A 20,571-nucleotide genomic window follows, 5' to 3' on the forward strand; every position below is an offset into this window, starting at 1 on the left:
TCAGTGAGGATTGCAAACAAGCGTTTGATAAGCTAACGACCGCCTTAACTCAAGCTCTGATTGTGAGAGGACCAGACTGGAGTCAACCATTTGAAATCATGTGTGACGCTTCCAATCATACAGTAGGAGCAGCACTGGCTCAACATGAAGGTAACAACTTTTTTGTGATTGCTTATGCATCTAAGACTTTAGATGCTGCTCAATCTAATTACACTACTACTGAAAAAGAGCTTCTAGCTATTGTTTTTGCTCTGGATAAATTTCGAGCCTATTTACTTGGTACTAAGGTAGTAGTGTACTCAGATCATGCAGCTCTAAAATATTTATTAGCTAAAAAGGAGTCTAAACCAAGGCTAATACATTGGATGCTATTGTTGCAAGAATTTGATCTGGAAATTAAAGATAGGTGTGGTAACCAAAATTTAGTGGCTGACCACTTGAGTTGCCTTGAGCACATTAAAGATGACTCCATTCCTATCAATGATAATTTCCCATTTGATAGCTTACAAACAGTATCTGATGTAGCCCATTGGTATGCACCTGTAGCTAATTATCTAGTTAGCCATACTTTTCCTCCCGATTTTACTAAGCATCAGAGAGACAAGCTGAAAAGCGAGTCCAAATACTATGTATGGGATGACCCATATCTATGGAGGTGTGGTGCTGACCAGGTAATTAGACGGTGTGTGCCTCAATCAAAATTCCAGTCAATTTTAGAGGCCTGCCACTCATCCGAGAGTGGAGGACATTTTGGCCCTCAACGAACTGCTAGAAAAGTTTTAGACTGTGGATTCTGGTGGCGTACACTTTTTAAAGATGCTGCTGATCTTTGTAAATCTTGTCTCCCATGCCAAAGGTTTGGTAATATATCCCAGAGGGATGAAATGCCTCAGCAAATCATGCTTTTCTGTGAAATTTTTGATGTTTGGGGCATTGACTTCATGGGTCCATTTCCAAATTCTAATGGCCATCTTTATATACTGTTAGCTGTAGATTATGTTTCTAAATGGGTGGAAGCAAATCCTACCCGTACTGATGATGCTAACACTATTGTTTCCTTTGTTAGAAACCATATTATTTGTCGCTTTGGATCACCATGAGCAATCGTGAGCGATCAAGGCACTCACTTTTGTAACAGGAGACTAACAGGTTTACTAAAGAGGCATGGGATAATCCATAAAGTATCAACAGCCTATCACCCCCAGACTAATGGGCAAGCAGAGGTGTCTAACAGAGAGATAAAACGCATACTACAAAACATATTCAAGCCTTATAGAAAGGACTGGAGCTCTAGGCTCCAAGACGCGCTTTGGGCATACCGGACAGCATACAAGACACCTATTGGGATGAGTCCTTTCTGCTTGAGACTAACAGGTTTACTAAAGAGGCATGGGATAATCCATAAAGTATCAACAGCCTATCACCCCCAGACTAATGGGCAAGCAGAGGTGTCTAACAGAGAGATAAAACACATACTACAAAAGATATTCAAGCCTTATAGAAAGGACTGGAGCTCTAGGCTCCAAGACGCGCTTTAGGCATACCGGACAGCATACAAGACACCTATTGGGATGAGTCCTTTCTGCTTGGTTTATGGAAAGGCCTGTCATCTCCCAGTTGAGTTAGAGCACAAAGCCTTTTGGGCAGTAAAAGAATGCAACATGGATTACGAGAGAGCCGGAGCTGAACGGAAGTTGCAACTGTAAGAATTAGAGAGCCTTCGCCTAGAAGCTTATGAAAACTCCAGGCTGTATAAAGAGAAGGTGAAGGTTGTGCATGACAAGAGCATTAAGAGAAGAGAATTCCAACCTGGGGACTTAGTCCTACTCTACAATTCTAGGATGCGACTCATGCCAAGCAAGCTGAGATCCAGATGGGATGGTCCGTACCGAGTAGAGCGGGTGGAACCATACGGAGTCTTTCACTTGAGCCATCCTTCAAGCTCCGAACTTATCAAGGTCAATGGACATCGCTTGAAGCTATTCCATGGCGAAAAGATGGCAAAAAACCAGGAACTAGAGATCTTCCTCTTGGAAGATCCGCCCACAACAGAAGACTGAGCTAGTGGAGTGTCCAACTTAAGGACGTTAAAGCAAAGTGCTGGATGGGAGACAATCCACCATGGTATGATCGTTCCTCACCCTCTCCTTATCTTCCCTCATATATAACTCTTCTCAGTACTAATGCCTATATCTTGCATCTCATCTGCATACTGCATTTGCATTTTTTGTTATTCTAAAAAAAAAGCAAGCACACGACGCGACAGCGTCGATGACGCATCCGCATCATAGTGCCTTAGACTCAAGTAGAAAAGAAACAGAGAGTCACACGAAAGTGTGGCTGGAGGTGTGCCTTTAGCACAAATTGACCCACGCGTCCGCGTGGTTGACGCACTCGCGTCATTTGTAACATGGCCTCCCCACGCGTCCGCGTCACCCACGCGAACGCGTGGCTCTACAAGTCGACGTAATAGGGTGTTTGGCAGTGAGTTACACCGGAGCTGGGCCACACTTGTGCTAGTCGCACAAGCCCATCCACGCGAACGCGCGCCCCACGCGTCCGCGCCATTTTCTTCTTCTGGCCATCCACGCGACCGCGTCCCTCATGCGATCGCATCATCCTAAAAATTTGGCAAAACATAAATTAAACAGAGAGTTGTACGAGCGCGATGCTGCCCTCGCGCCACTAGCGCAAATTATGTCACGCGTCCGCGTGACCAACGCATCCGTGTCATATCCTTCACGGGTCTCCGCGCGACCGCGTGCCCCATGTGTCCGCGTCAGTTGTGCCGCCCAACTCATTCAAATCTGCCAGATTATTTTATCTTTTCTTCCCCCTCAATCTTATTTCTTCTCCCCCTTGCTTCTCTCTCCCTTCTTCCTCCTTACCCCTTTCTTTCTCTCCTCTACCCCCTCTTTCCTACCGCCATTATCGAGGTTTTTCTTCTCTTATCTCCCTCCTACTTTTTTATTCTTCTTCTTATTTTCATGTTTTCTTTTTCTTTCTCTTCTACTCTCTCTATCCTTATTTTCTTCTCTTCCTCCTTCTATTGGTGTTGGAATTTTATTTGGGTCATTATTTTTTCATGTTGCCTATGGATTGTTTAGGACTTGTTTAACAATTATATATTATTTTCTAAGGGTTACTTGCATGTTCAAAATTAATTTTTCCATACCTTATTTAACATGCATGCTACGTGTTTGTGAAAATGCCCATATGGCATTTTGCACTATTTTTAGATTTCTTTCAATCTACTACTCAAAATGCTTGCTTTTCACAAAACCCTTTTTGTCTTTTATTACTTCAATATAATTGTTAATACAAAGAGATTTTTAGTTTGACAAACTTGGTAATCTAACTTGGACATTGAATGCTTGATCTATGCTACTCATGCCCTTTGCCGGCACGCCAATAAACACCTTGCATTTAATTATCATCACATGCACTTGCTATATTTCCATTGTTGATTTGCCACATGTAGTCATGACCATGTGTCCACATCATTATTCATTCCTGTGCCTTGATTACCACTTTTTCCATTCTTTTCCTCGCTACAACCCTTGCAATGCTAATGTCTTTACTCATTTCCTTTCAAGATGGCCACCAAGAAAGGCAAAGAGAAAGCTACCCCCAAATTCACAGCAAGGAAAGGAACTAAAAGACCATTAGTGGCGGAACCTTCTTCAACTGCAGTCAAGCCCTCAACAAAAAGAATTAAAAGGATTATAAAGGTTGATGAAAAGGAGAAAACATTCCGAGCAAAGGACACTGCACGATTTCTAAATCACTACTGTGAGCAGATGTTTCCTATTTGGCAGCTCAAAATTACAATAATGAACACCTTCTTATCCTTCCACCTCGTATTGCCGAATTTGTTGAGCCGCAAATTGCACAAAGACATTGGGGATTCCTATAGAGACTACCACGACAGGTTAATCTTTCTTGGGTAGTTGAGTTCTACTCCAACTTCCACCTGCCGACACTGCAGTCTGTTTACATCTGTCAGAAGCAAGTCTCCATTACAGAAGAGGCCATTCAGCGAGCCTTAGATCTTTCCCCTGCTCCAGAAGGATTGGATGCATTTAAAGAAGTCGCACTCAAGCGCCAAGCGAACAAATTTGACTGGGATGTTGTTCTCAGAGTTATCGCACAACCTAGCAGCAAATGGATCTTCGGATACCATCGTTCCCGTCCTAAGGGAATATCGGCTTCCGCACTCACCTTAGTGGCTCACGTATGGGCACAGATTATGTCCCATTATGTCTTTCTGAGCACTCATGAGTCCTTCTTCACCGCAGACATGGCCGTTCTACTATGGTGCATCCTCACAGACCAGCCTCTAAATCTACCAAGACACATCCAGAATGCTATGGGACACATGCAAATCGCGGGCAACCTTCCTTTCCCCGCCTTGGTCTCAGATCTTATCTCAGCAGCCGGAGTCTCCTACAGAGCTGGGGATACCAAAGCCATACTTCCACGGGATGATCAGTACGTCCCTAACGGGAGATATCTCAGGCCACCACCTGCCACTACCAGCCAGTCCACAGACGATGCTGCAGACATTCCACCTTCTACTAGTCAGCTACTGCATCAAATACTGAAGAGGTTGGACCAATAAGACCAAAAAGCAAAGCTCTGAGAGCGCCGCAACCACCGCCGATTCAAGTACCTCAAGGAGCTACTCACAGGCAACCACAGACCTGATGAGGACCCAGGCACTCTGCACTCCACTTCCTTTACCAGCACCGGGAGCCATGACGGCCCCGACTGTAGAGATACTGCCACCAGCACACCCCTGTTGCTGACAGATGGCACCGAGGATGGTGCAAAACCTTAAGTGTGGGGAGGTCAGTCAGTACCTGACTTCCGGAGGTAATTCTTTCCCCCTAACACCAATTTCTTTCTTCTTTAGAATAGGATAGATTGCATATTAGTAGGTTAATTGCATGCATGTTCTACCTGATTGAAAATACAATAAGTTTCTCTTAAAACCATATATTTTTGAAAATTTTACTAATCTAAATCAAAATATTTATGTTAAATTTGTTTGAAGTTGAAATTAGAATAGGATTTTTTTAGCTAAAAGAACACATAACCCGTGAGACTTTGAGCATAAATACATGGTTACACTATTTAACCATAAGCATTTTTATTTCTTGTGTGTTTACTTCTCTGTGATTGTAATATGAATTTTGTTTTATCCTATATGTCCAATGTTAATATGTTATATGCATGCATATGATTGAGGCCATTGTTTGTTTAGCTCACATATTCCAAATAAGCCAACCCTTTTAATTACCTTTGTTAACCACTTTGAACCATTGTTAATCCCATTTGTTCTATATTTTACCACATTACTAGCCTTAAGCGGAAAATAATGAAAAATCTCAATTGAATCTTTGGTTAGCTTAAGATAGAATGTGTGTTAACTGAGTATGGGAAAATTGTGGGAATAAAGGATAATAAGAGAATATGTCATGATGAAATAAAGGGAAATTGGGTACCTATTCATGTGAAACCATAAAAGAACATTACAAATCTATGTGCACTGATAAGCTATAAAAAAAAGAAAAAAAATTCCTTTATGTTAGTAAATAAGGGGACAAAATCACCCCAATGATAAGTCAGAGTTTAATAATCAATGCACATGTGATAAAATTAAAATAAAGGTTGATGCATGAATATGGAATGTGAAAAGGAGATTTTGGGTAGCTAAGATGAATGTTAAAATTTTATAAATATATGTATGCTAGGTGAGAGCTTAAGTTAATTAAAGATTCAATGCATAAGCTCACTTAGCCATATGTGTATCCTCACCCTTACCTTAGCCCTATTACAACCATGAAAAGACCTCATGATGTTTGCATTGGCATTTTAAAATTGTTGATTGATTAGGTGAAAAACAAAATTTTTGAAAGCATAATTAGAGAAGGATAGAGTGATTACCCCATATACTAGAGATGATTAGAGTGCACATGCACCAACAGTAAGGGTTCAATACTCAGTCCTGTGTTCCCTGCTTTCACAAGCTATCTTCTTACAAATTTATCTGCTTTTATAATATGAATTGAATTAGTGAAATCTGCCCCATGTTTTATCTTAGAGAACTTATCTATTTTTAATCATGTGGACAAACTCATATAGTTGCATTCATATGTATATAGGTTGCATTGCATCACATGAGTCTTACATGTTCCTATTCATTCATATTTATCTCCTTCAATTTAGCATGAGGACATGCTAATGTTTAAGTGAGGGGAGGTTAATAAACCACTATTTTATGGTTCATATTGTGTTTAATTGTGTGGTTTTATCCAGTCTTCAGCCACTTATTCATATGATTTGCATGTATTTACAATTCCTTCCTAAAAATATTCTATGATTGATAACTTGCTTCCTAAAGACCTTTTAGTTGTATATTTTTATCTTCCTTCGTACCATTCGATGCCGTGATCTGTGTGTTAAGTGTTTCAGGCTTCATAGGGCAGGAATGGCGTAAGGAATAAAGAGGAAGCATGCAAAAATAGAAGGAACACAAGGAATTGAGGAGATGACCAGCGAGAAGTCATGCGGTCGCATGGCTCACGCGACCGCGCGAATTGGAAGAAATCGAAGTGACGCGCCCGCGTGCCTGACGCGGCCGCGCGGATTAAAAGCTGCACGAACGACGCGAATGCGTGGACGATGCACACGCATGGTATAAGAGATGCTGAGTGATGCGATCGCATGGACAACATGGCCGTGTGACGTGCGCGATCTGTAGAATTACAAAAGTCGCTGGCAGAGTTTCTGGGCCGGATTTCAATCCAGCTTTCGGCCCAGAAACACAGATTAGAGCCAGGAAACATGCAGAGACAAAAACAATAATTCATTCCGCATAATTTCAAGTTTTTAGATTTGAATTTACTCCTCTCATAAGTTTTCTCACTTGAACATTCATAATTAGGATTTTGAAGATTTTGGCTTTAGCTTTTGAGAAGAGTCTACCTCCGGTACTAGTCACTACAGTTTATTATTTACTTTTTCTTTATTCTTCCATATTCTTAATTCCTCTAGAGTTGACATTGGATTATTTCCATAAGTTATTAATACAGAACTATTTCTACTTTTAATTAATCTCTTTATTTATTATTTATTATGTCTTTTCTTATTTTCTCCTTTGATTTTGTGAAGTCTATAATTATGATGAGTGAGTAGTTTCCCAGCTTGATTGGGAGATGATTAAAAGGAGAACCTTGAGTTAGAATACTCAAGAGTTCAATTGTAATTGGTTTATTGTTGGTTGACTTGTTAATCATTAACTCTAATCCTTCCCAAGGGAGAGGATTAGGACTTATGAATAGAAGTTGACTTTTAATTTGACTTTCCTTCACTTGTTGAGGGTTAACTAAATTATAACAATGACTGATTATTAATTGCTCTTGATAAAATTCCAACAAGGATAGAACTTCCAATTAATCTTCTCCCGGTCAAGATTTTATTTAAGTCATATAAATTCTCTAATTTAATTTTCTGTTCAAAAATTCAAAACCCCTTTTGAAAACCTCTGATTGATAAAATAGCACATCTTCCTGCAACTCGTTGGGAGATGACCTGGGACTCATACTCCCAGTATTTTATTTCTAAAAATTATGACAACCCTTTTTTAAATTGACGACACTACAAGAAAAAAGGCCTGTCGGCACACTTTTTTCTTGCCACGCTTTTAAAGCGTGCCCAAAAGTGGTCTATGGGCAAGCTTTTGCGAGGGTGGCCACTGATTTGTGATTTGGCCACGCTTTTTTTTGCCACGCTTGAAAAACGTGACCATAGAGGAAAATCGGCACGCTTTTACGAGGGTGGCCACTTATTTAAAATTTGGCCACGCTTTCTTATTGCCACGCTTGAAAAGCGTACCCATAGAGAGAAATCGGTACGCTTTAAAAGAGTGACTAATTTTTTTTAACAGTTACATTTTTAAAGTGTGCCGATATACTGTGTTTATATAGGCACCCTACAAAAGCATACCAATAGAGTGCCACCCTATTTTTTACACACTTCACTTTTTTCTAAGTTAACTTTTAACCTATAGAAGTTATAACTGCTCATACACTTCACTTTTATTTCCAAATTCATTTTTAACCTAGAAGATAACCTAAAAGCAAGCCATCGCACCCAGCAAGCCGTCGCACTAAGTTCATCACTGCCCATCGCCAAGGCCGTTGCACCACACAGCTCGCCGTCATGTTCATCTAACCCTCACACCCAGCCCTTCATCTAACCCTCACACCCATCCCTCTCTCTGTCGCACCCAACCCCGCGCCATCAACGATCTCTCGCACCCAACCCTCGCACCATCGACACAACCCTCGTTAGATTCGGAACCCTCCATCGGCGCTGCTCCGTCCACGCACTCAGTGGTCTCTGTCTCGGCGTGCCCTCATACTCCCTCAGTGGTCTCTGTCTCGCAAACCCTCGTTGGATTCGGAAGCTCAATCGTTGCTCACTCTATTTCGCAAACCCTCAATCGCCGATCCTCCCTCCGTGGTTCAGCACCCGTCGCGTTGCCGTCTCCCTCTCTGAAATCGTCGCGTCGCCGTCTCCCTCTCCCTCACTCGTTGCACCTTTGTCAGCCATGTTCAACGTTCGCAGTGCCGTGGTAAATTATTTGGTCAATTTTTTCCTTGATCTAATTATTTGATTTTGAATTTGATTTTCTTGGTTCTTCATTTTTTTCTAGATTTCTTTTTTGTTCTAATATGATCCATCGTTTAGGGTTTTTTTTCCAAACTTTTTGACATTTGGTTCTGTTCTGCTGCAGCTGTGGTAGTGCTCAACTACTGATATGTGGTGCTCATTCTTTGAGTTTATTCTTTGTTGAATCTCGTTTGGCAGAGAATACCTCTAGATTTTTTGCAAGGTGACAAATTTAGAGCAGCAACAGATAATTACATTAGGCCTCTCCTAACTAAGGTATTCAAGTTTCTTGTTAGCTTCAAATTATGCCTCGTTCAGGCTTTTCGAAGTTGATTGTGATTTCTTTCTTTTGTATTCTCTCCAGGGAGTTCCATCTCTTTTCTCTGATCTTTCGTCTTTGTATAATCAGCCTGGGAAGGTCAGCTTTATCCCTTACATTTCTATCACTGAAAAACTATGAGATATTTGATTGTATTTTTTCTTCCATCATGTTATATAATGGAAGAAGATAAGCTTCCTATGGGTTCTGATTGTTCTTTTTATTCTTTTGAACTTTGTTCAGGCAGACATTTTGGAACAACTTATTCTTGTATTTTTTTTTCACAGCGCTCTTCAAGCTAAGGTATATTAAAGATCAGATAGCGAAGTAGGTAGCTTAATTGCTTCAGTGAATATAGGTTTTAAAGGCTAGCTAGTAATTAATTACTACTGTATATATAGATAGAGAGTGGTCACTACTACAGCCTGTATGTTCTTGTTTAATTATTTGTTATTAGTTGTGTGTATATTTAAATGTTTGCATCCTTGTTTTGGTTTCCAGAGGTAATTTGTAAAGGAGGAATTCAAGAAATTATTGTAGCATTTACTATGAGCATCGCATCTGCTAAAATGAATAAATATGACAAAGGGATTTGAGATTAATCAAGAGAATAATGAAGGAAATGGCGGCAAGAGTAGTAATGATAATGAGGGTGAGGAAAATTCATTTGACATAAATGAAGGAGCGGCTATGAGTGATGATGAGGAATTAGAAGAAGAGAATAATAATGAAGCAAAGGAGGAGGAGGAGGATAACAATGAAGAAGGGAATTTAACAAACCCAAGTAGCAGCAGCACAGCATCAAGAGAAGGGAAGAGAGGGAGTGGTGTGAGGCAATATGTGAGATCAAAGATGCCAAGGCTTTGTTGGACTCCTAATCTTCATCTCTCCTTTGTCCATGTTGTTCAGAGGCTTGGAGGTCAAGAAAGTAATTCCACTCTCAAACATTTGTAAGAATACACTTCAATTTGACTTGGGAGGAGTTCAATTTGATAAAATGGTCTGTTTCAATCTTTTTTTAAGTGATTCTTCTGTCTTGTGTCTATCCTTTGAGTATGCTACTATTGTAGGTTCCTTATCTAGGCAACTTTCTGTGCAAAGCAGTTTTGCTGAAGCTGCTGCAATGACAGTAAGTTTTGGACATTCATGGACCAGTTCTAGCTTTAGTTCTTGAGAAGTTGAAACCATATGGAGGCCTTCAAGTTAGGGTTTTGTATCATAGCTCATTCTTAATCCACTTTGTTGCTCAGGGTTAATGATTAACATGAGTATTCTTATGTTTATTTTCTTTCCAATGCAATATTTGTGCTTAGAATCATTCGAATCTGCTAAGGCAATTTCAGTGGGTGCATCAAAAGGTGTTCAAAGGCTAGGAAATCAACTGCTAACGGTGTTACAAAACACGAAAATAAAGCTGCATCTTCGGTATGTTTGAGTTTGTGTTGGTTGATTGCTTTTAAGATAATAGAACTGAAAACATATTGTCACAAAACACTGTAGGAGTAGTGAGACAGGGTTGCTTGAGCTCAATTAACAAGTTTTGAATTTGGATTAGTTCTGCAAACACCACTGCCAATGCTTTAAACTCTAAAAACAACATAAATAAATATATAAATAATTGAAGTAGTTGTAAAATGTGTGAAGAGGAAAGGATTTGATTTTGTGCTCCTAAATCCAAAAGATTGTAAGGTGGCAGTAATGGTTAGATACCAAGCTCTAAGAGCTTATTTCAAACCATATATTGCCTTGTTTAGTTTGCAAACAAGGTTTGAATTTAAGTAAACAAAACTAGGGAGTTGAGACATGTAAATAGTCTTTGTTAGATTTCCATTTAGAAAAGCATCATGAAAATTATACTGCTTCACTGCTCAACCTTTTGATAAAGCTATGATTAAGATTATTCTAATAGTTACAGGTTTGATAATAGGTGAGAAAACCTTATCAAAATCCACACCTGCTGTTTGTGTATATCTACAAGCAACTAACATTGCTTTATGCCTAAGAATGTTTGAGTTTGTGTTGGTTGATTGCTTTTAAGATTTGTTTGGCTTTCTAACTACTTGATTCATCATCTTGATAGCGTGCTGTTGCAACAAAGGGTGCTAGGTCTGAGCCTATCTCTGTCCAAGATATAGCGCTTCAGTCTCAAGCTTTATTAAATGTTAAGGATTCAAACAAGGAATTGCTAAGCTCTGTATACCATAATCTACTTTAAAATTCTGTGTGTTTCCTAACTGGATGCAGAGTTTAAACTTTTTTTTTGGCTAAGCTCTATATACATTTGATGTTTGCTAAGCTCTATATACATTTGATGTTGCTATTTATATATGTATCATTTTTTACAACCTTTAATCCCATTAGCTATTATTAGTTTATTACTTTAAAGATTTGTAGGTTGCGTGAAGGTGTGGGTATAGCACCACGCAATGCTGCTGAATATCGTGCAATGATATTAGGAATGAGATATGCTCTTAAAAAGGGATTTTCTTTTATTCGTATCCAGGGCGACTCCAAGCTTGTTTGCATGCAGGTTGGCCATTTTTTATGCTTACATCAGTTAGTTTATTCTGGTATACATGAGCTATTTTTGTTGTTTCCTTTATAGTTTGATGAAATTTTTTATATAATTTTATGTATTATCCTGTACAGGATACGGGAACATACACTAGTTATTATAAAAAGGGGCTACTAATTTTAATTACTAAGTGACAAATTTGACATGATTGAAATTAGTACTGATTTTGTACTTTGTTGTACAATTCTCATGCATACAGGTTACTGTTGCCCAACAGCTTCTACACCTCTAATAGCTATACAAGAGTTGCGTGCAACCATTCGTGTGCTACAAATTAGTCTAGATGTTGTTTAGGAATTAGATTAGATTTTTTATAACATAGAATTGTAATTTTTTTAAATGTTTATTTTGAAATTAGAATTTTTTTTTTTAAATGTTTTATTCATGTTTTATCATGTACATAATTCATATAAATCAATGGAAGAGTAATTTTTTAGTAATATTTTATTTGAAAGATTAATTTATTAGTATTTTTATTTTTCTTATTTTTCTTTTTTTTTTATTTGAAAAAGGATTAGGCCACGTTTTTGAAGTGCAACGACAAGTTTTTAATTTTTGGTACGCTTTAAAAGCGTGGCTGTATATTCATTTTTGGGCACGTTTTAAAAGCGTGGCTGTATATCCATCTTTTGGCACGCTTTAAAAACGTGGCTACAAGGTTATATATATAGTTACGCTTTTAAGCGTGCCAATAGGTAAAAGCGTGGCAAAAAGTAAAGCGTACCAATAGATCAAGAAAAGCGTACCGATAGATCAACCGGCACGCTGGCAGATGTGACCCTTTTAAAAGCGTGCCGGTAACTCAAAAAACGTGGCGAAAAGTTATCGGTACGCTTTTTTGCACCTTTCGGTACACTTTAAAAGCGTGGCAAAAAGCTTATTTTCTTGTAGTGCGAGTAGATTTTTGGCCGGTTAAGAACTGTACTCGCAACGCCATTTTTCTAATTAAGTCTTAATATGCCAATTTCCGCTCGCATCAGGCTGTCTTTTAACCTTGCAGATTTTATAGAGGTTCGAGACTTCCCAGTCCGACCTCCTTTGGGTGGTAATGTGAGTTTTCCTATCCTTGCCTTTTGGATCATGCCTTGCTTTGAGTTGGTACTTGTCATCCCTTTGCTTCGGCAAAATTATCCTTGCGGCTTGGTGTCCGGGCTTTTGTCCGATAACTTTTTAAGTTCTTTACATAGAACCGTTTTATTTTCGAATGACTTTTGTAGCCCTGTTTTGAGATCGTGCCTTCTTTGATTAGAGTTGTATCGTTTTTAGCTATGCACTTTTTGAGCCTTAAGTTGTTTCTCAACCTTTTGGCTTGTTCTTTTCTTGAGATCGTACTTGCGCCTGGCATCGACCTATACGTCTTTGTTACCAGGGCTTTTTAGTCATATTCCAACAACTTTTTAGGTAGTGTTCCGATGAGGAACCTTTTCTTTATAGTTTGTTTGGATGACTTTTAGCGCCGTTTCGACTTGTGCTTTGCTTTTTAAGTAGTGTCTTTTTTTTGCAAGACTTGTACCTTTCAGCGAAGCACTTCTGGCCTTGGTTTTTTAACCTTTCTTTTGCCTTTGCGAGGTGTTTTTGTCCCTTTTCGGTGATCCTTTTTATTGCTCTGACTTCTCTGTCGGGCCTTCTTAAGTCATTTTTAGTAATCCCATTTCTAGTCAGACCTCATCAGGTCGCTTTATATGGGTTACCTTTTATAACTTCTAGCATTATCTTGCTTCTATCGCTTCACCTTGCTGACTTCTTTTAATCGGGCAATGAATTTTGCATTTTATGAGCTTAGATTAATGCGTCTTGGTAGGAAACTTTTTAAGGAATTGATGATTTTTATTCAAATAAAAACATAAGTAAAAAACACAAGTAAAAGTATGTACATGTGAGTGCTTACCTTTCTAGGTTGGGCAATTTTTTAGATCTCGGCCTGGCGCCTCATTAAAAAACCTTTTTAGGAAAAAGAGTGCGCCTTGACCCAAGATCTTTTATTATTTTCTAGCTATAGTACCTTCTTACATTACAGGCATGCCACAACCTTGGTAGCTCTCGCCCTTCAAGGTCGAACACCTTATAGTAGCCTTTCCCTAGTACTTCTATAACTCGGTATGGTTCTTTCCAGTTAGCTGCTAGCTTCCCTTCTCTCGACCGACCTGTTCTGATATCGTTCTGGATTAAGATGAGATCGTTTGTGGAGAAGATTCTCTGGACTACCTTTCAATTATACCTCAAACCCATTCGATGCTTTAGTGCTTCCTCTCTAAGCCGAGCTCTTTCTCGGACTTCTAGGAGTAGGTCGAGCTCTTCCCTTTGAATTTGGGAGTTGGCGTCTTCGTTGTAGAGGATCGCTCTAGGGGATCCTTCTTCTATCTCCACGGGAATCATTGCCTCCATTCCGTAAGCAAGTCGGAAGGGTGATTCTCCAGTGGTAGAGTGTGGAGTTGTCCGATATGCCCATAAGACTTATGGGAGTTCTTCAGCCCAACCTCCCTTTGCATCCTGTAGCCTCTATTTTAACCCGGCCAATATGACTTTGTTGGCAGCCTCTGCCTGTCTGTTGGCCTGTGGGTGTTCTACAAAGGTGAATTGGTGCTTTATCTTAAGGTTAGCTACCAATTTCCTAAAACCCGTGTCGGTGAACTGAGTGCCATTATCTGTGGTGATGGAGTAAGGAATCCTAAACCTTGTGACAATATTTCTATATAGAAAATTCTGACTTCTTTGAGCGGTGGCAGTAGCTATGGCTTTTCTTCAATCCACTTTGTGAAGTAATCTATGCGTACAATGTGGCACTTGACTTGCCCTAAACCCTGGGGGAAAGGTTCGAGGAGGCGAGTCCCCACTTTGCGAATGGCCAGGGTGATGTAACACAAATGAGCTCTTCGGGTGGGACTATATGGAAGTTGGCATGCTTCTGACATGGTGGACATGTCTTGATGAACTCTATGGCTTCCTTTTGCAAGGTCGGCCAGTAAAAACCAGCTCAAAGTACCTTTTTGGAAAGAGCTCGCGCCCCAAGGTCGTTGCCGCACATGCCGCTGTAAACTTCCTCGAGGACTTCCCCTGTAGCGGAAGTCGGGACACATTTTTGGAGAGGTGCTTCAATCCCTCTCCCATATAAGATGTCGTCTACTATGGTGTAATACTGTGCTTCTCGTACTAACCTTTTCGCCTTTTTTTGTTTATGGGGAGTGTTTTAGACTTGAGGTAGTTGATTATGGGAGTCATCCATCCTTAATCCTGTTCTGATATGGCTAGGATCTTCTCTTCCTCCAAGATCGATGGACTTTGCAGTATTTCTTGGATGAGGCTTCTATTATTGCCCCCTGGTTTGGTGCTGGCTAATTTTGAAAGGGCATCAGCTTGGGCATTTTGTTCTCGAGGTATATGTCGGACCTCATATCCCCTAAATTTTCTGAGATATTCTCTAGTTTTTTCTAGGTATTTCTTCTTGGTGGGATCCTTAGCCTGGAAGCTCCCTTCTATTTGCAAAGTGACTACCTGTGAATTGCTGAAAATGGTAAGCTTCAGAGTTCCTACCTCCCTAGCCAGCTTCAAACCAGCTAATAAGACCTCGTATTAAGCTTGGTTATTTAAGGCGGGGAACTCGAACTTTAATGAGAGCTCGATTTGGGTCCGCTAATCGCTCTCTAAAATGATGCATGCGCCACTCCCAGTTTTGTTCAATGAGCCATCCACGTAAAGGCTCCACTTTGTGGGGGTGTCCGGGGTGTCAGTGTACTCTGCGATGAAGTCGGCCAAGTACTGAGATTTGATGGCAATCCGAGCTTTATATTTGAGATCGAATTCAGATAACTTGACTGCCGATTGTAGGATTCTTCCAGCTAAGTCCGTTTTCTGTAAGATACCTTTTATGGGTTGGTTGGTCCGTACTCTAATCGTGTGGGCTTGAAAGTATGGTCGGAGTCGTCTGGAAGTAAGTATAAGGGCGTAGGCGAACTTCTCTATCTTTTGATAGTTTAATTCAGCCCCTTGCAGAGCCTTACTAATGAAGTAGATGGGTTGTTGCCCACTTTCGTCTTCTCTAACTAGTGCTGAAACTATTGCCTGACTTCCTACGGCGAGATATAGTATGCGTTCCTCGCCTTCCTGTGGTCGGGTAAGGATTGGTGGTTGCCCCAAAAACTTCTTAAAATCCTAGAAGGCTTGTTCACATTTTGGGGTCCATTCAAACCTCTTTCGCTATTGTACTTCTTTGACGCAGGTTGGGCTTTTCATGTTGAGTATAGCTTGGCATTTATCTGGGTTTGCTTCAATTCCTTTCCAGGTGAGCATAAAGCCTAAGAATTTGCCAGCTTCTACCGCGAAAGTGCACTTTGCGGGGTTAAGTCGCATCTCATGCTTTCTTATGGTGTCGAACACTTTGGTGAGGTCAGCTAACAACGATTCCTCATTCTGTGTTTTTACCAGCATGTCATCGACATAAACCTCCATTAGTTTTCCGATATGAACGGTGAAAACTTTATTCACTAGTCTCTGGTATGTAGCCCCTGCATTTTTTAGTCCGAAAGGCATGACTATATAGCAGTAATTCACTGTTGGGGTTAGGAACGAGGTCTTTTCTTGGTCGAGCAGATACATTGGGATTTGGTTGTATCATGAATAAGCGTCCATGAAGGAAAGGTACTTATATTTGGAGGAGGCGTCCACTAGAGTATCTATATTTGGGAGCGGGTAGGGATCTTTTGGGCAGGCTTTATTGAGGTCGATGTAATCAGTACACATCTGCCACTTTCCATTTGACTTCTTTACCAAGACGACGTTGGCTAACCACAATGGGTACTTAACCTCCCTTATGAACCCTGCCTCGAGTAAGGCTTGTACTTGCTCCTCCACAGCTTGGGACCTTTCTGGACCAAGCTTCCTACGCCTCTGTTGTACTGGCCGAGATCCAGGGTATACTGCCAGTTTATGGCATATTAGCCCGGGAACTATGCCGGGCATGTCTACGCCCTTCCATGCAAAGAGGTCAAAATTATCCCTTAGGAACTGTATTAGAAGCTCTTTGAGGTTTCCTTTTAAGGTTGCTCCTATGTTTGTTATTTTGTCTTGAGTATCCCCAATCCGAACTTCTTCAGTCTCCCCTTCTAGTTGAGGACGAAGCTCTTTGCGAGCTCGGACTCCCCCGAGTTCGATAGTGTTGGCCTCCTTTCCTCCGGGGTTACCTTTAAGGTTCAAACTCTCATTGTAACAACGTCGCACGAGTTTTTGGTCTCCCTTTATGATGGCGATCCCTTCTGGGGTCGGGAACTTCATGCACAAATATGGAGTGGAGACCACTGCGGTGAGCTGGTTCAGCGTCGTCCGACCTATTAGGGCGTTGTAAGATGAGCTCACGTCGACTACAATGTAGTCTATGCTTAGTGTCCTAGACCTTGTTCCTTTTCCAAAGGTTGTGTGTAGTGAGATGCATCCCAGCGGCTGGATCGGGGCATCTCTAAGTCTAAATAAGCTATTTGGGTATGCTCTGAGCTCTTTTTCTTGCAGGCCAAGTTTGTTGAAGGCGAATTTGAACAGTTTATCCACGGAGCTTCCCTGATCGACCAACGTTCGATGGAGGTTGGCATTAGCTAATACGATTGTATTGACCATAGGGTCATCATGTCCAGAGATGATACATGCGGCATCCTCTTGAGTGAAGGTAATAGTGGGGAGGTCTGACGACTTACACTGTTTCTGACGTGGTATACCTCTTTAATGTGTCTTTTACGGGATGACTTGGAGATTCCTCCACCTACGAATCCTCCATTGATCATTTGAATGTGTCTTTCAGCGGTGTGAGGGGGACGTTCAACTCGTCCAGCCTCTTCATCCCTTCTTCTCTTTCTCGGTTCATCCGCTCTATTGGCTAAGAACTGGTTTAGTCGCCCTTCTCGTGCCAATTTTTCTATAACATTTTTTAGGTCGAAGCATGCGTTGGTTGGATGCCCATAGATTCAGTGGTATTCGTAATACTCTGTCCGACTTCCTTCTCTTTTGTGTTTAATCGGGCGAGGTGGTGGGATCTTCTCAGTGTTGCATATCTCTCGGTAAACGTCTACAAGGGACACTCAAAGAGGGGTGTAGTTGTGGTACTTTCTAGGTTTCTCCATAGGTTGGTCTTCTTTTTTCCTAGGCTCTTTGTCCTTATCCTGAGGTGGGTAGGAGAATCCAGATTTTGAAGTTTCTCCTAATCGAGAGTTCTCCTCCATATTTATGTACTTTTCTGCCCGTTCTTGTACCTCATTTAGAGATGTAAGATGCTTTTTATATATGGAGTGGCTAAAGGGTCCTTCCCGCAGGCCATTGATTAGTCCCATAATGGCTGCTTCTGTAGAGAGATTCTGTATGTCGAGGCATGCTTTATTGAATCTTTCCATATAACTGTGGAGGCTCTCCTGATTTCCTTGTTTAATCCCTAGTAGGCTTGGAGCGTGCTTGGTCTTATCTTTCTGGATGGAGAACTTGGCTAGGAACTTTTTTGTGAGGTCATCAAAGCTCGTAATTGACCTTAGCGGCAAGCTATTGAACCACTTTATTGCTGTCTTGGTCAAGGTCGTCGGGAAAGCTTTGCAACAGATTGTGTTCCGAGGGTTACCTGAAACTGTTAGGTCGATCTTGGATGAGATCTTCTACACTGGTCGGTGCTGTTGAGTCCGACTTGATGATGATGGTCGGAGCCGCCGTGTCTGACCTGTTGGACTTGGTGGTGGTGCTGATCCTTCGTCACCGGAGGGTGGTGGTACCTGCAAGGGACTCCAATGCTTAAGTTAGAAAGGGTATTAAGCAGGTTTTTAGTAGAATTAGAGTATATGTTATACCTGGGTGCTCCAGTGTATTTATAATGTTGTAGAGTGACCTTTGCTGGAGATAAGATAGTTATCTTATCTTATCTTTGAGTGGAGTTATCTTATCTTTAAGGGAACCACCCTTATCTTTCTAGGCTTGGGCTGCCTTTGGACTTGGGTCGTGTTCCTTTGTTTGGGCCCTTTTTTGGGCTCTCCTGGTGATTTGGCCGAACTCTTTGAGAAGAGGTTAGATAATCCTGACCTGAAGAGGTCGGTCGACTTGTCGTTAATCAGCCCGGGTCATACAGCTCGACCCAGGGCATGAACATTGCCCCTGCTCGAGCGTGGCCTTCCTTTTGAGGTTGTGTTCTTTCATACTTTTGACCCCTTTTTGGAGAAGCCGAACTTGAGCATTCTTTGGGCCCGCTTGTAGAACTCCTTTTAGTGGTTTTGAATGTGGAATGTTTCTTTTTATTTATTGCGCACGTTTTGCACTTTCTTGGAAACGTGCGAGGGTTTAAAAACCCATTAACTTCTCCCTTCACCGTTTCTTTTGCCTCCCACTTTCTCATTTTATTTTGAATTTCACCAAAAGCTTTTCTTTTCCATTTCTCTTTCTCTTGCTTGTTGTAACTTCCACCTTTCTCTTTGCCCCTCTGTTTCATCTGTGACTCTTCATTTCTCTTGCTCCAAGGTTTTCACGTCTTTGTGCTCTCCTTGCTTTCGGAAATGATCGTTGGTGTGGGCTTGCCATTTGCTTCCGTCTTCATCGCCTTCTTACTTTACAGGTTGGTCCTTTTTTCTTCTTCTTTCTTTCCGCGCTATTTTATGCTTGAAAAGTTTTGATCTTGCTTGGTTTCATGTTAGAAAGCTTGAATCATTTCTGAGTTTGTCGTGGATTTTGAAAAAGGTTCCGTCCTTGATGATTTCCACTTTGCATGTTTGATGTCGATAGTTCCTTTTGCTGATAAACTCTTTGATTTGTTGATTTTGATGACTTTTTGATTCGTGACTTTCTTTTCAGAGTGTTGCTTGTTGAAAGAGGGTTATTTTCTTATTGAGAGATGTCGAAACGTAGACTTGTAGATTTTTCTTGAGTCTTTACTCTGTTACTGCCTCCAAAGGATGCCCCTGGACCTTGGTGTGAGTCCTGAGGTCTCCTTTCACTGTTGTATTCTTTAGTCTGAGTTGTATCCATATTTGTCCGAGCTGATTTCTTGATTTGCCCGAGTTGTTTTGGTTAGTAACCCATTTTTCTTTTTCTTACTGTAGGACTAGTTGACCCATGTCTTCTCGCAAAAATATTGTCGAGACATCCTCCAAAGTCCCCGAGGGCATGTTCGACTGGCTGGACTCCTTTGTCCTGATGTGCGTTTTGGTGGTTAACTCTGAATACTGTGCGGAGCTTAGAAAACATCACCGGATCTGTAGTAGTAGGGATCAGAAGAAGAACTACGAGTTGGTAGCGCCTAACTCCGACGAGCGGGTTTGCTTTCCTTCTCTGACCCAAGGGAAATGCCCCTTCTTTTATGCTTATAATTACTTTTTTAGCCAAATGAACATTACCCTTCCTTTTACCTCTTTCGAGACCGATTTGCTATGGTTATGTAATATAGCTCCGTCCCAGCTCCATCCGAACTCATGGTGCTTTATTAAGATCTTTCAACTGCTGTGCCAAGAATTTGATGTCAAACCTTCTCAAACTCTCTTTCTTTACCTCTTTGTTTTGACCAAACCTGGAACTTCCAAAAAGAAAGCTTCTTGGATATCTTTCCGGTCTACCCAAGGAAAGAAAGTGTTTTCTATGTATGACGAGTCCTTTAGGGACTTTAAGAACTACTTTTTTAAGGTCCGAGCTGTTGAGGGAGCTCGACCATTTTTCTTAGAGTCGAATAATGAACATGCCTTCCCCTTATGCTGGCAAAAGAATGTTGTGGTGTCTAGATATTCGTGGGAGATGCTTGATGAAGTCGAGCTGGCTTTTGTAAGTGTATTGGAGGAGATTTGGGGGCAACCCCCCATCTCGACACAAAGAAATTCTTAGGGGACCCCTCCCTTCTCTGAGCTGACCTGGGTAGTGGTCCACTTCTTTTTTCTTCGCTTTGTTTACCTGCTTTTGTTTCTTTTCTTCCAGTTTTGTAACTTGGTTTTTGCTGTGTTTTTTCAAAGATGGTTAAGAACAATGATTCCATGAAGGCCTTTAAGAAGGCAAAAAAGCT

General features: G+C 40.9%; 2 protein-coding genes and 1 long non-coding RNA gene across 3 annotated transcripts; 2 read left to right on the forward strand and 1 right to left on the reverse strand.

Annotated features, from left to right (window-relative positions):
* Window positions 1-8,906: 8,906 nt before the first annotated feature.
* LOC107470140 (uncharacterized) lies at window positions 8,907-9,267 on the forward strand. Its single transcript, XR_001588357.3, has 3 exons — window positions 8,907-8,955; window positions 9,044-9,097; window positions 9,242-9,267. It is a non-coding gene; the product is annotated as an uncharacterized LOC107470140 (long non-coding RNA).
* A 310-nt stretch (window positions 9,268-9,577) lies between these two features.
* Window positions 9,578-10,254, forward strand: LOC107470142 (probable transcription factor KAN4). The gene is made up of 3 exons (XM_052255639.1): window positions 9,578-9,926; window positions 10,069-10,127; window positions 10,249-10,254. The coding sequence occupies exons 1-3, from the start codon at window positions 9,578-9,580 to the stop codon at window positions 10,252-10,254; spliced, it is 414 nt and encodes a 137-aa protein (XP_052111599.1).
* Window positions 10,255-15,203: 4,949 nt separating this feature from the next.
* On the reverse strand, window positions 15,204-16,100 carry LOC107470143 (uncharacterized). The gene is made up of 2 exons (XM_016089532.1): window positions 15,888-16,100; window positions 15,204-15,722 (listed from the first exon to the last, which is right to left on the reverse strand). Exons 1-2 carry the CDS (start codon window positions 16,098-16,100, stop codon window positions 15,204-15,206), a joined length of 732 nt encoding a protein of 243 aa, XP_015945018.1.
* Between the last annotated feature and the right edge of the window lie 4,471 nt (window positions 16,101-20,571).

Source organism: Arachis duranensis, chromosome 10 (genome assembly GCF_000817695.3).
Source record: "Arachis duranensis cultivar V14167 chromosome 10, aradu.V14167.gnm2.J7QH, whole genome shotgun sequence".
NCBI lineage: Eukaryota > Viridiplantae > Streptophyta > Magnoliopsida > Fabales > Fabaceae > Arachis > Arachis duranensis.